Source organism: Rattus rattus, chromosome 9, assembly GCF_011064425.1.
Source record: "Rattus rattus isolate New Zealand chromosome 9, Rrattus_CSIRO_v1, whole genome shotgun sequence".
In the NCBI taxonomy this organism is placed as follows: domain Eukaryota; kingdom Metazoa; phylum Chordata; class Mammalia; order Rodentia; family Muridae; genus Rattus; species Rattus rattus.
Window position 1 is genome coordinate 65,927,094 of NC_046162.1, and position 14,611 is coordinate 65,941,704.

General features: G+C 52.3%; 1 protein-coding gene across 2 annotated transcripts in view; it reads left to right on the forward strand.

Annotated features, from left to right (window-relative positions):
• Dnah17 (dynein axonemal heavy chain 17) overlaps window positions 1–14,611 on the forward strand; it is a 115,342-nt gene that overhangs the window by 6,317 nt on the left and 94,414 nt on the right. For both annotated transcript variants that reach the window (XM_032912054.1, XM_032912053.1), the window contains exons 9-16: window positions 1,634–1,801; window positions 2,122–2,238; window positions 4,650–4,915; window positions 5,551–5,746; window positions 7,508–7,654; window positions 10,669–10,777; window positions 11,650–11,753; window positions 13,561–13,701. In XM_032912054.1, coding sequence (XP_032767945.1) covers window positions 1,634–1,801; window positions 2,122–2,238; window positions 4,650–4,915; window positions 5,551–5,746; window positions 7,508–7,654; window positions 10,669–10,777; window positions 11,650–11,753; window positions 13,561–13,701 — 1,248 coding nt within the window. The remainder of the gene's footprint in view (window positions 1–1,633; window positions 1,802–2,121; window positions 2,239–4,649; window positions 4,916–5,550; window positions 5,747–7,507; window positions 7,655–10,668; window positions 10,778–11,649; window positions 11,754–13,560; window positions 13,702–14,611) is intronic.

Sequence of the window (14,611 nt, forward strand, 5' to 3'; positions counted from 1 at the left end):
AATCCAAGAATACATCAAGATGGTGGAGGGAGGGCTCCAGCTGGGTAAGACAAGCGGTCCTTGGGTATTGTTCATGTGTGCATGGTGAGCACATGTGTGTGAGCACTCCTGTGCCAGGGTACAGACCAGAAGAAGACATCGATGACCTGCTCTATCTGTCATGATCTGCCTTATCCACTTGAGGCAGGGTCTCTCCCAACTTGGAGGAAGGTGCTCCTCCAGGTGCTCACGAAGCCATAAGAGGACATCCGATCCCCCAGAACAGGCATTAATGATGGCTCTGAGCTGCTATGTGGGTGCTGGAAACCAAACCCAGGTCCATTGTAAAGGCCAATAAGCATTCCTAACCCCCGAGCCATCATCTCTCGTGTGCCCTTACACACATGCCCAGATTTGTATGTAGCTGCTGGGGGTTTGAACTCAAGTCCTCAGGTTTGTGCGTCAGGCACATCCAGCAGCCGAGCCCTCTCCTCGCCCAACCCCCACCTTCCTTTTTTGGCTTAGAATCTTTTGCACGAGGTGACTGGTTCTTAACTTCACATGGGAGGCCCTCAACACATTAAAACGAGGACAAGCAGGGGCTGAGACTCAGCCGATGGGGTGCTTACCTCTCGCAGGTGCAGAGCCCCGAGTCTCACCTCTCCAGCAACACTGAGCAGAGTGGCACACTCCCCAGCATGTGGGAAGCAGAGGCAGGGGGACAAGGAGTTCAAGGTGGACTCATCGATGAACACACAGTGGTCAACAGATAGAACATCAACCATTTAGTGAGCTTGAGGCCAGCTTGAGCCGAGACCCTGACTCGAGAGGGTGACAGGAGGAGGGAGGAAGAAGTCATACATCATGCTCATTGTCCTCACGGTTGGGGACCCTGTTGGGGGAACAGGGATATCACACATGCCAGTATCAGTTGAGGGGATGAGAGTCAAGACCATAACTTGGAAGTGTGCGTGTGTCAGGGAAGGAACACCACACAGAGCACCTTCCCACTCAGATGGGGCTGGGGCTGAGCCCCAGTTCTGGTGTGGGATGGTGACTTTGAGGACCCAGGTGTGGTAACATCTTAAAAGCTTTGAGTCTTGGCTTTATCCGAGCCAAAGATTACCATGGACCAATAGACGGGCAGAGCTAGGCAGTAGAGTTCCTCGTGGATGTTCCCCAAAACCAGGTGCCAGTGTCCACCATGGAACCGGATTCTCTCAGTGTGGACTGCTCTCCAAGGGACAGAGGACCTGAGTCTCAGCCAGAACATGAGAGACCCTGGGACCTCCCTAGCACCTTCCAAACCTGAGGGGGTGGAGGTCAGAGCATCTAGAGGGGCTCTTTGGCCAGCGTGGGGCCTGGCTTCGTTCTCTCTGCCTCCTTCACCCTCCACCCTCCAAGCTCCCACTGTGGATGTGATTCCTTAAGGAGCCGCCCCTCCCCTCATCCTTTTGCTCCTTGTTCTAGAGGTGGCTGTGTAGCACACAGGCACCGAAGAACACACCCACGCGTGGCCCTCACATGCCTCATGTGCACCCCGCAGTGGCATCCCCGAGTGTGCCGCTCGAGGGCTCTCCCCAGACCCTTGACTTCATCCCTGGACATGAATGGGCTAAGCTGATGATTCTTGCCCCTCCCCTCCCCGTGCTAGGACCTTTACAAAACGGCCATTGAGTTCCTGAAGCTGGAGAAGATTGAGCTGGGAGGCGTGCGGGGCAACATCCTGGGGAACCTGGTGACCCAGATCTACGACGAGGTCTTCGAACTGGTGAAGGTCTTTGCTGAGTGCAAATATGACCCTCTGGACCCCGGAGACTCAGTAAGTCTGGGCAGGGACCAACACCGGCCCAGGGAGTGGGGTGACGGTGGGCGCGGGGTGAGTGGCCGGTCGTCCCCTGGGACTTAAGAACTTTAATAGGTTGTCACTGAAAGTGTATAAGCTCCAGTCCCCATGCTGATGCGTGGACAGGATCTAGGTTCAGGGACGGGGAGATGGCAGTGTCAGGGATCCCAACCCCAGATCCACAATCCACCGCTGAGCTGTGCAGCCAGCCCCGTCTCCACTTGGCTTAACCCCCGAGGCCTCCCAGCCTGGTGATGGTTTACTGCAGCTACCTTCTCTACCTCGTCTCCCGTCAGAGCTTTGACGATGACTACAATGACTTTGAGACTAAGATCCAAGACCTGGACAGGAGGCTGGCCACCATTTTCTGCCAAGCCTTTGACGACTGCAATTGCATTGAGTCGTCCGCAAAGGTAGGCGGGCACCGTCCATCACTGCAGAGCCAGCTCCCTGACCATATATCAGGTCAGTAGGGAACAACCCCTAGTGAAGGCAGTCAGAGGGCATCCCAGGGAAATGGACACACTTCCATTGTCAGAGCTGGGTTTCCTGACCTCCACTAGAGACTCAGGAAGGTTCCAGGCACCGGATCCCCAAGCTCTCTCTCCAGCAGAGCCGGGGTGCAACCTCTGTTTCTATAGTGGAAATGTAGGGACATTGGGAGCCCTCTGGATGCAGCTGCAGTGATGGATGACATCTGGGATTGCTTAGCTTGGGACTTGAGGTGAAGTCGCAGTGTATGCAAATCATATGCAAATTAATGTCCAGTCTCCTCAACCACCATTTAAGAGTTTTGTTAAAGCAGGAAGGGAGCTTCGTCTGGTGTTGCAGGGCAAGGGGAGATACTCTATCTTCCCCATTCCCCACTGCCACAGGTTCCGCTCCCAAGTCAGCCCAGGCAAGTGGCAGCCACAGTCAGGGAACAGGTGTGGCCAGTGGCCAGACATGACTAAATACAGCACAGGTCCCTGGAAGGGTCCGGATGAAACATCTAGCTGTGAGCCTCGCTAACTCTTCAGGCGTCTCTATCCACAACATTCCCTCACACACACACCTCAGCAGGGGTTCACTGTCAGGTTGATAACCAGGGTTAATGGTCACATGCACCTCAGGGGAGACTCAGAGACTGACCAAGGCGTGAAGAGACCACACACACGTCCAGGCTCTCGGGCTCCACTCAGGAGCGCTCAAGGGATGCACTGGAGGGAGCTGAGCCGCCCACCTTCATGAGGAGTGCCCACGTATCTTGGGCTCTTTTCCCGTGAGAGGCAAGTGGGCCATTGAGCAGTGGAGCCCAGAGTGATAACATGAGCCTATCCCAGGTCTTCTCCCTCACGGCTTTCCAAAAGTCTCCCTTAGTCACTTTCCAAATCCTCACCTTATGACAGGATCTGCTAAGTTAGAGAAGCTTAGGGCGGGCTGACCCTTGGGAGTGTCCTCCAGCCATCCCTCTGTGACAAGCGAAACTATCCAGATGCTAGGTCTCCCTGTCATCAACACGTCACACGGTACCTGAAAAGTTTCAGAGTATTGCTCATGTGACCTCCTCCTTGCAGAAGATAAAAGTTAGAGTTTCCTTCCCTAGATCCAAAAACCAAAAAAAAAAAAAAAAAAAAAAAAGTCTGTAAGAAAAGAAAGGGAGAGAAACTGGAGAAGAGCAGAGATAAGGGATAAGAGAGGGTCCTAAACCTACTTCCCAACTGTCACATGTCAGTCTCTTAAAGGAAGCAGGGTTGGTGCCTGCCGCCCCTCTGTGTGCGTCCCCTGCAGAAACATACCACTCCTCTCTGCTTTCAGGCAGACTGAAATTTCCCTTCCCTTCCTCAAGGTCATGTTGTGGTCTTTTTTAAAAAAAAAATTTATATATTTATTATATATAAGTACATTGTCGCTGTCCTCAGACACACCAGAGGGCATCAGATCCCATTATAGATGGTTGTGAGCCATCATGTGGTTGCTGGGATTTGAACTCAGGACCTCTGGAAGAGCAGTCAATGCTCTTAACTGCTAAGCCATCTCTCCAGCCCCATGTTGTGATCGTGAACGGTCATCTATAGTAAAGGTCATGTTTTCCAAAGCAAAGCCCTAGGCCAGCCTAAGACCCGCCTAGGCCTGTGAACACCTTAGAGAGGATGATGTTAGGAGAGCGAGGGAGCTCTAGGTGTTTCCTGTGAACTCCAGACGCCTGACAGATTCAGACATTAGGCCACCTCATGCCAGCTCCTTTCTGTGAACAGCCCCTCATTTCTTTTGTGTGTGTGTGTGTGTGTGTGTGTGTGTGTGTGTGTGTGTGTATAGATATAGGAACGAGCATGCACATATGTGTGTGTGCGTGTGTGTGTGTGTGTGTGTGTGCATGTGCGTGCACGGTGCACACACTCGCATGCATGCTTGCCAAGTACCTTGCCCAGTTAGCCACCTTCACACCCTGAGGGCATTATGAGCACAGCCATTCCCCTCTGGTTGTCAGAGGCCCCCCAGACCTGGATGTAGCCTGGGGCCATTTGCCCACAGCTGAGTCAGGAACTGCTCACAGCCCCTCTTTTCTATGGTCTGGAATAAATTCTGACTTAGCTCTGGACTTAGCTCTCTCTGCCCGTTTTTGAGTTGGTGCCTGCACATAAGGCAGCATGAGATCACACAAGCCACACAGAGAAAGACTCCAGCAGAGTTTCCGTTTCAACAAGACTCAAGTCTCCTCAGTCCTGAAGTTTGTCCACACTCATTACCCCCAAATCACCCCACGCTGGGGCCAGTGCCGGGGATAGGGCTCGAAGCCGCAGGGACCCTGGCTACAGCACGTCTCCTCTCCGTGTTCCCACAGCTCCTGTACATGTGCGGGGGCCTCCTGGAACGACCCCTGATTCTTGTGGAGGTGGTACCCAGGTACTCGGTCATGCTGGAGATGTTCAACACTGAGCTGGACACCGCCAAGCTCATGTACGATGCCCAGATGGCAGCCTCCGAAGAAGGCCAGATACCGCCCATCCACAAAAACATGCCCCCTGTGGCCGGGCAGCTCAAGTGGAGCCTGGAGCTGCAGGAGAGACTGGAGGTGTCCATGAAGTACTTGAAGCACATCGACCACCCGTGAGTCCCAGGCCAGGCTGGGAAGGGCCCAGGTAGCCCATGCATCCTTGGCTGCAGGGAAGGAGCTGGTTCCGCATGTGTCTCCCTTCTCCTAGCCTCATGGAAATAGTCCAAGTCCGTCTGATTGGGAGCAAAGAGGCTATCCACCATGCTCGCTAGAGTAAAGGAGTCACTGGGCAGGGTTTCCTCTGTGGAGGGGGAGGGCACTCCGCAGCAAACTCAGGGACACCGCGGGTGTGCACAGATAAAGGATGCTGCTGGGAAAGTAGGCAGTCTGTGGGAGCCAGCGGTCATGCTGGCTTTACTGTATTCTAGTCAGACGGCCCCAAGTTGGAAAGGAAGCTGTGAGTTCCAAACAGGGCTATGGTTAGTTGGGGTCAATGCAGTGTGTCTTCCTGGGGCCTTTGCCTCAGCTCACAGGCTGTACTGGCAGGCTAAGAACTCAGATACCATATTTTCCACATGTGGCCCAGCTGTCACATGATAGCATACTCGCTCTGTCATCCTGGAAGGAAAGGTAGTTGAGCATCCTGAGGGCTGGCAGCAGCCGGTGGTAGCATTAAAAAAGACCTAGAAGGTGATGTCAGGGTGAAGCCTGACACCCCATTGCTCCCCCCCCCAACACTCTGACCCAGGGTCATGTCCAGTGTGGAGGCTAAGCTGGTCTACGACAAGTACGACGAGATGATAGGGTTGCTGAAAGGCTACCGGGAGAAGAAATACCAGCAGTGGGTGGAGGGCGTGGACCAGGACTGCCACTTCAACCTGGGGCAGCCACTCATCCAGCGTGACCCCTTCTCCAGCCTCATCCAAGTCAACTTTAGCAAAGCGGTGTGTCCCGGGTTGGGATGGGGGTGGGGACGGGGGGGGTGTGGGCTTAGATGGAGGGGGAAAGCCCTGGCTCACCACGGTGCGGGCTGACTCTATGACTCTACCACCAACACTGAGCATTTACGGAGGTTGCTCTGTGTACATGTGTGTGCGTGTGTATGTGCGTGTGTGTGTGCATACTAAGCATGTGTGTGTATGTGTGCTCACATGTATGAGTGCATGTGTGTGCACATGTGTTTGTGCACACATGTGCATGTGTGTATTCGAGTGTGTTTGTCCTCGCATGTGTGTGTATTTGTGCATGTGTGTGCATGTATGTGCACATATGTGTGTACAAGTGTGTGTGTGTGTATACATGCGTGTTATAGGCACCTACAGGTTTGTTGAGTATTTTTAAGTGGTTACGGTATAGGTGAGATGGTAGCATGCTTGAAACATCTTCAAGGCTGGAGTATAGCTGGAGTCCTTGTCAGCTGCCCAAGAGGCCCTTTGGTCTATGATCCCGACGGGGAAAGGGATGGACTTTAAGACAGTCTTTATTTTTATTGATTCGATCTGACCAAACCCAGGTCCTCACACATACTAGGCACACACTCTACCACTGAGCTACATACCCAGACCTTTTACTTTATTTTGAGACACGGAGTCCTTGGCTTTCAGTTCATCCTCTCGTGACTCCCCACTGCCTCAGATTTCTGAGTCGCTGGGGTTGTAGGTTTCTGCTGCCTTTCTTGGAAATCTGACTGCATTTCCCATGATCCCAAGAGAAAACATAAGTTGTAGATTAAAGTCTCTGCATGGCCCAGAGGGAAGGGCCAGGTAGCCAGATTAGAACATTCCAGGGATAAACCCAGATAGTTTGGATGTATACGTACGATGGATGCCAAGTGAGTGCTCTGCCTTGAGTGATCCTGTCCCATCTGGACGGGGACAGTGATGCCAGGAAGGCAGGGAAGGGTCCTCAGGATGGCTTCTTAAAACCTTTCCTTTTCTCAGAATCCATTCCTCCCTTGGGAACATACAGGCTGGTCATTGCTGTGTGTGTGCCTGGCACACCCTGCTGAGGCCAGTCCAGTCTCTGTCCTGCCCTCCTGGTTAAAGGGCAGAGGGTAGAGAGGATAGAGAGAGATGACAACCATCTGGTACAGGCAAAGAGGTGATGTCAGGTGCCCCAGGCAAAAGAATGAGGAGGGAAGATGAGGGAGTCACCAGGGGGCTGGAGGAACAGGGCCAACCCCTGTAGGTGTGCACCGAGGCCTTGATGAGAATAGCTTTGGGGACAGCAGTGGTGGCTGCCACGTCAATCCCCTGGGTCGGACAAAGTGTGAAGGAAGGGTGAAGAGGAGGAGAGAGGGGAAGGTCCTAAGGAAACCTCTCAAGGGTCTGGGGCAGAGATAAGAGAAGGATGACTTCATCGGCCCATGATGATGATGTCATGCTTTCCCTGGCTCGGATCCATCTTGTAGGGTGAAGCCAATGGGAGGCTGCCAGGAAGAGAGAAGGAAGAACAAGGGGGGGGGGGTCCTAAGAAAACCTCTCAAGGGCCCAGGGCAGAGATAAGAAAAAGATGACCTCATTGGCCCATGATGATGATGTCACACTTTCCCTGGCTCAGCTCCCTCTCATAGGGTGAAGCCACCAGAAGCCTGTGTCCCACCCACCTGCCCTGAAGCTCCTTGGCTGTGAGAAGCCAGGAGCAGCGGGGGGCCCATGGTTGAAGTCACCTCCTGATGGGTTCCCTGCTCTTTCCTGGCCCTTTAGTTGGTGGCAGTCCTGAGAGAAGTGAAGTATTTGAACTTCCAGCAGCAGAAAGAGATTCCAAGCAGTGCGGAGAAGCTCTTCTCGGAGAATGAAATCTTCCGGAAGTTCGTGGGCAACCTAGAGCTCATCGTTGGCTGGTACAACGAGGTGAGCTGGTACTGGCTTGGGCAGGGACACTTGCGTCTCCAAACGTGCCTCAAGCTGCCCTTGACCACCCATGCTTTGGAGGCTGGGAGCTGGTAATGGCTCAAAGCGCCGCCACTGGAAGCACCATGTTTGCAAGGCTCTGGATAGCGCTGCACGATTCTGTGTAAAGGCTTGGGAGGTTTCCCCCAAGCTGTGGTATAATACTGACATCACTTCACATCACTTCCATTACTCTGTGAAAGTCGGGGAGGGGTACCTTCTGGAATCCAGATGGGAAGGGCAAGTCGCCCAGCTGGTGCTGGGGAAGAGACAACCACCCTCACCCCAAGAATCCCTCGACTCTCTCGGCCCCTCTGACCTGGGGGCCCGACACGGCCATCACATACTGATAAGAGTCCCAGGCATTGAGCAGCCCCGAGGACAATCTGCCCCTGGCAGCAGAAACAGCCTCTAAGTCAACCGTAGGCATGGGGCATTGCGGGCAACTCATGTGCCTGCCCCACTCTCAGTTTCGACCCATAGGCGGGGAAAGGCGGTGTAAGAGTTTGGCTGTCTAGGGTGCCATTAGATGGTGTGACACCATCAGGAGGTGAACCTTATGGAAGGGAGTTAGGATACCGGTGACACAGAAGACAGTACTGGGCCCCACCCCCTCCCTCTTTGGTTCTCTGATCACCACAAAGTGACCTCTGCTTCACATTCCTACCCACACAACATCTGCCTCACCACAGGCCCCAAACATACACACACACCCCCACACACACACACCCACACACACCAATGTCAGAATGAGACTTTGGAAGTCTTGAGCTAAAGCTCTCAAGTTGGTTCTCTCAGGTATTTTATGTCTGGAACAAGCAATCCCAGGTACCAACATCCCCCAGACATAGACAGTGGGCCAGGCCAGGCGCTGACAGGCTCACCGCCACCACCACCCATGACCCAGCGCCATACTCCAATCAGCCCAGGACACCACAGACCTATGCCTTCCAGTTCTCGAGGTCAGAAGTGCACAGTCTGTTCACTGCAAAGGTCAAGGTGCTGGCTGAGGGGCAGGGATGCTGTGGGATAGGATCCATTTACTGCACCTCTACAACTTCTAAAGGCCACTGTTGTCCTTGGCTAATGGCTCAGGTGTCAGTCAAGGCTCTCTGGGGAAGTCAGGAAGAGAGGGTGACCTACAAGAACACTAATTACAAGGAATTGACTTGCACAGTTATGGAGAAAGGAAGGCCCACAGTGCACCTCTTGCAAGCTGACGATCCAGGAAGGCAATGTGCTGTAATTTAGACAGCCCAAACCCTGAGAACCGGAGGGATCTGGCAGAGTAAATTCGAAAGCAATGCCAGGAGAGGAGACCAGATGCCCCAGGCAGTGAGCTGGGAAAAGGGAATAAATTCCTCCCATTTCAACTTCTATTCCACTGATGAGACCCATCCACATTGGGAGGGCCCCACTGGGACCACCCGATTCTGCCCCTTGCTAAGTCCTGCTGGAGACAGCATGAAAGAGCAAAACACCTGAGAAAAGTGGCAAGGCAGACAGACTGCCCATGTGGCACCAAGGATACTCTCGCCCCCACACTGGCCACACTCAGCATGTCAGTGCCACCCTAGATACAGCTGAAGGGAAGGCTTGGGGGGTGCAGGCAGATGTCAGGGAAGGAAGGACGCAACAGCCTGGGGGAACCTCAGTTTGGGACCTCCCTCATGGGTGATGCAAAAGCCAAAAGTAAAGAGGGGAGCCCGGCTAGAAGTATCACACGCTCACCCACACACTCCAACCAGTAAAGACCCAACGGAGGCTGAGCTGTGCCTGAAACACAGTCTATAGAGTTTAGTGGAGAGCAGAGACACACAGCTGCAATCCAAGCCTTTAGAAAGCTGAATCGGGAAGACTGCCGAGTTAGGCTTAGGCATCTCAAAAGCAAAAACAGTGCCAGGGGGCTGGGGATTTAGCTCAGTGGTAGAGCGCTTGCCTAGGAAGCGCCAAGGCCCTGGGTTCAGTCCTCAGCTCGAAAAAAAAGAACCAAAAAAAAAAAAAAAAAAAAAAACCAGTGCCAGGTGTGATGCACACCTATAGTGCACATAGGGAGGTGTGAGATGCACACCTGTGATATGGTGCACACAGGGAGGTGTGAGATATACACCTATAGTGCTAGCATACAGGAAGTGGCTCCTCACTGTCCTGCGTGTCATAGACAAGCTCTGACTCATGGCTCCCTTGGTTGCTTCTGATCGTCTGGTTTTGTGGGTTCACTTTCTCAAGGATCAGCTACTTTCAGGGGGTGACACAAGGCAGAGTCAGGCAGAAGCTGCAGGCTCTATGCTATGGTAAATTGACTTAAACACTTCTCCCCAGACATGGCTCCTCCCCCATGACATCGCTGCACTTCAGATTCCTGATCCACCAGAGGTTTTGCAGCCAGATGATTCCTTACTCATCTGTTTCCACAGTGGCCGTCCTTTCCTCAAGGAACCAAGCATACGCTGCAATCCTTCGGGTTACGAGTCATTTGAGAAATCAGAATCACCTGGAATACAGTTTATTTTTGTGGGGGATTTTATTTTCAATCATGCGTGTCTGCCACATTTTTTGTGGGTATTCTTGAAGGCCAAGGGCATTAGATTCTCTGCAGCAGAAGTCCTGGGAATGAGCCACCTGATGTGAGTGATGGGAATTGGACTCAGGTCCTTCCAGAAGAGGAATGCACATTCTTTTTTTTTTTTTTCTTTTTTTGGAGCTGGGGACCGAACCCAGGGCCTTGCGCTTGCTAGGCAAGCGCTCTACCACTGAGCTAAATCCCCAACCCCAGGAATGCACATTCTTAGACACCAAGCCACGTCTGCAGCACCAGGAACCAGCAATTCAGAAACAACTCCCAGATAAACAATATTGATCATAGCTGAGTTTAGTGGTGTCTGTAAATGGTCCTCAACTCTGTTAAGTTCTAAGCCATTTGAAAATCAAGATTTGGGAACCAAACCCTTAACTGCATAGCTTTCCTCTTGCAGATAAAGACTACCGTGATGGAGGTGGAGTTTCCACTGATCAAGTCAGAACTGGAAGAAATTGATGTCCAATTGATGAGCGCTGAGACGACATTGTTCTGGAATGGCGAAAGTACCTAGAGCACCTTTGTTTTGAGGGTTTAACCTATGCAGCACTGCTGGTGTAGCTAGTTTTGCCTTCAGACTTCAGAGAGTTTAGTGAACTGCTGTCATCCAACTTCTTGCCCAGACCATAAACCTTGCCCATGTCACTCACAGACCTGGACAAAGGTCCCCAGGGAGCTGCCAAGGGTCCAGCCATTTCCTGACAGGGCCCCTAGAGGCCTGCCCCTCCTCATGTCTACCATGTGCACATAGCAAGTCGGTAGAGAAGACATATGGTCTCTGCTGCTCAAGGCAGATGCAGGGGGAGAGGAAGGTCAGGAAATGGCAGGTCTCCTTTCTCCTCTCCATCCCACCAGCAAACAAGGCACTAGCCCTCATTTTCTCCCACCCTGGGGGTCCTCTGAGTCTTGATGAGTCACACACTGCTACTTTTTCCCCCCTGAGACCTTTGCTGTGCCTTTAGCCACCCTTTCAGCCCCACCACGCTCCGCTGTCTCCGCTGGAAGTTGGGACCAAATGTCACCCCATCTATGACACATGGGTCCCTGCAGACAGAGGCTACATTCCTTCCCCCACCCTCCCTCACAGAGCACAGCTCTTTTCCAGCTGCCCAAGGCCCTGGCAGCTTCCTGCAGGTGCCCTGCCTCCTCCTTATTCATTTATAGTTGGGAAGGGGCTTAATCTCAGACATACCACCAGAGTGGCAGGTTATAAACAAGTACCATCACTTCACTCCAGAGAAGTCACAACGGCGACTTGTGCTTCAGAGTAGAGCACTTTGCAGGAGCCACCCCCACCACGTGGAGCACTGAGGCCACCTAAGAAAAGTGTGTGTCTTGCTGGGTCCCTGGGGTCAGATTTCTTACCTTCACATCGCAGATGTGATGGAGTACATCCAGGAGATGCGGGAGATACTGCACAATCTGCAGAACCGGATCCAGAAAACCAAGCAAAACATAGAAGGAATCACGCAGGCCATGCAGGTGAGTGAGTTGCCGAGGGCAAGGCGCCAATGCGCTAGGGACCCCGCAGAGGCCGCCAGCAGGTGCTCCGGTGTGATGATGGCCAGAGAACCCCTCCACCCAATGCTCTGAACTGTGATGTCCCCGTGCTCCCAGAGCAGTGACATTTGTCACTCAGCAGAACCCGCTCCACTCCAGTCAGTTGCAGTCAGCAGACTGGGCGGGGCCCCAACTGTGCCAGGCTTGAGGAAAGGACTAAGTTGGGACAAGAGATGGGCAGACAGAGCACAGATGACCAGAGAAGAGGCACCTCTGAGGGTGACAGACTTCAAATTTCCAGAGAGCCGAGGGACACTTCTCTAGCCCCAATCCTAGGTTTCAGTATCAGTAGCCTTGATTTGCAAAACACTTGTGACTATGAGTTCAAAAAGAACTCATGTGTGGGTGCACGCACTGTGTGTGTGTGTGTGTGTGTGTGTGTGTGTGTGTGTGTGTGTGTGTGTGGTGCATGCAAGTGTATATCCATGTGTGCTCATGTGGAGAACAGAGGTTAATACCAGGTGTGTTCCTCAGTGGCTTTCCATCTTACCTTGTGAGACAGGGTCCCCTGAACCTGAGTCTCACCAGTTGACTGGACTGACCAGCCAATGAGTCCCAGGATGCAGCTTCTCCTGCCCCCACCCCCTTGCTGGGCTTGGAGACAAACACCAGAGCACCGGGCTTTTACGTGGGTGCCGGGGATCTGGGTTGAGGGCGACTTGTGCTTGCACAGCAAGCATCTTATCCTCCCCAGACTAGAAACTGTTTTAAAAAAAAAAAACTCAGTCATCTAACTTTGCTGTATGCTTAAGGTGATCGTGCAGATGCCCACACATGGAGGGGGAAGGTAGCTATGAGCTAAGTGCATTAATCCTGCCATACTCAGGAAGCTGAAGTAGGGGACCCTGAGGTTGACACCTACCCGGGTGTATCCTGGAAGGCCCTGCTTCAGAAAACCAAACAGCAACAGTGGGGGGGAGCTACACGGGGGTGGAGAGGGGGCTACAGAGATGGCTTGGCTAATAAGAGCAAATGCTACATCAGCAGAGGATCTGGGTTCTGTCTCCAGCACGCACACTGGGTGCCTTCTTATTCCAGTCCCGGGGGAACCCAACACACTCTTCTGTTCTGTGGGCACTACACACATGTGGCGCACATATAGACAAGTAGGTGCACACACATACCTATACATTAAGAAACAAAATGTGGGGGTTGGGGATTTAGTTCAGTGGTAGAGCGCTTGCCTAGGAAGCGCAAGGCCCTGGGTTCGGTCCCCAGCTCCGAAAAAAAGAACCAAAAAAAAAAAAAAGAAAAAAGAAAGAAACAAAATGTGGGATGGAGAGATGGCTCAGTGGTTAAGAGCACTGACTGCTCTTCCAGAGGTCCTGAGTTCAATTCCCAGCAACCACATGGTGGCTCACAACCATCTGTAATGGGATCTGATGCCCTCTTCTGGTGTGTCTGAAGACAGCAACAGTGTACTCATATAAATAAGATAAATCTTTTTTTAAAAAATAGAAAAAAAAACCCAAAAAATTAAAAAACTTGAGAGGAAAAACAAAGCCACCACTTTTCACAGTTTTCTGGTTTGAATTCAGTTTTCATATGAATGACATACTCACGTCCCGAGGACTCCCCTCAAGGAGTTATACACAGGTGCTCACAGTTCACAGGTTTCACGGGGAGAGCCTGGCAAGACCCAGGGAGGCTCACGCACAAGAGAGCACAGAGGAGGGGCCAAACAAAGTGCCCCATCTCTGAAAGGGCCGGTTCTGTGGTTTCCCTCCAGGAGTGGTCGGCCAACCCCCTGTTTGAACGGAAGGACAACAAGAAGGAAGCCCTGCTGGACCTGGACGGCAGGGTGGCCAACCTGAACAAGCGCTACGCTGCTGTCAAGGACGCTGGTGTGAGAATCCAAGCCATGGTTACGGTAAGGAAACCCCTGGGGGTCTTTTGGAAGCTGCTTGCTTTTTATGGAGGAAAAGAGGAGTAGCCAAACATTTTGATGGCTAATGAGAAATGTTCTGATGGCCACAGAGTCTGTTAGATTTCATGCGAGACAAACTGACCCAAGAACCGCTTCAAAGCCCAATTCCTGTTGTTACGTGCCTGTGCTCTATGCCAAGGTGGCCAGAGCACCACCAATGACTGCATTAAAGTCCATACGCACTGGTGACATCTTCATCCTAAGCCAACAGGGACAGGCCGCTGTGGGCTTACATGTACCCTTCATGGGTTCCCCACTTGTGAGTGTAGACATGGACACATGAGACCTGAGAAGCCCACATGTGTGCATGTGGCATATGACAGCCAGCACATGTCTGTGAACAGATGGGATATGCACCTGCTTAAGTGTCTAGAAAGTGGGTTGGGGATTTAGCTCAGTGGTAGAGCTCTTGCCTAGCAAGCGCAAGGCCCTGGGTTCGGTCCCCAGCTCCAAAAAAAAAAAAAAGAAGTGTCTAGAAAGTGGGGTGTCTTTGATAGAAGTTAGTGCAGGGAGCAAAGCTGATGACGGGGAGGGGGTGGGCAGAGTCAAGGAGAGCAGACTTGCCTGTGCCAGCTTTAGTGATGCTGTATTGCCTGAGTGCCCAGCTTCGTTACCATGTCTGTCCACTGCTGTGACAGCCATTTGAACCATTTCTTTCTGCCCCACACTAAAGTTACCTTGGGATTCTGACACCTATCTCCTTTGCCTGAGAATACAGGCTGAGTTACATTGATCTTCATGTTCACCTAGAGCACTCGGTGTCTTACAGATTCATCCATTTGTCCTTCTCCCAACCTTTAGATACTTCTCCATCCATCCATACCTTCATCTACCTCTTTATTTATCCCCAACA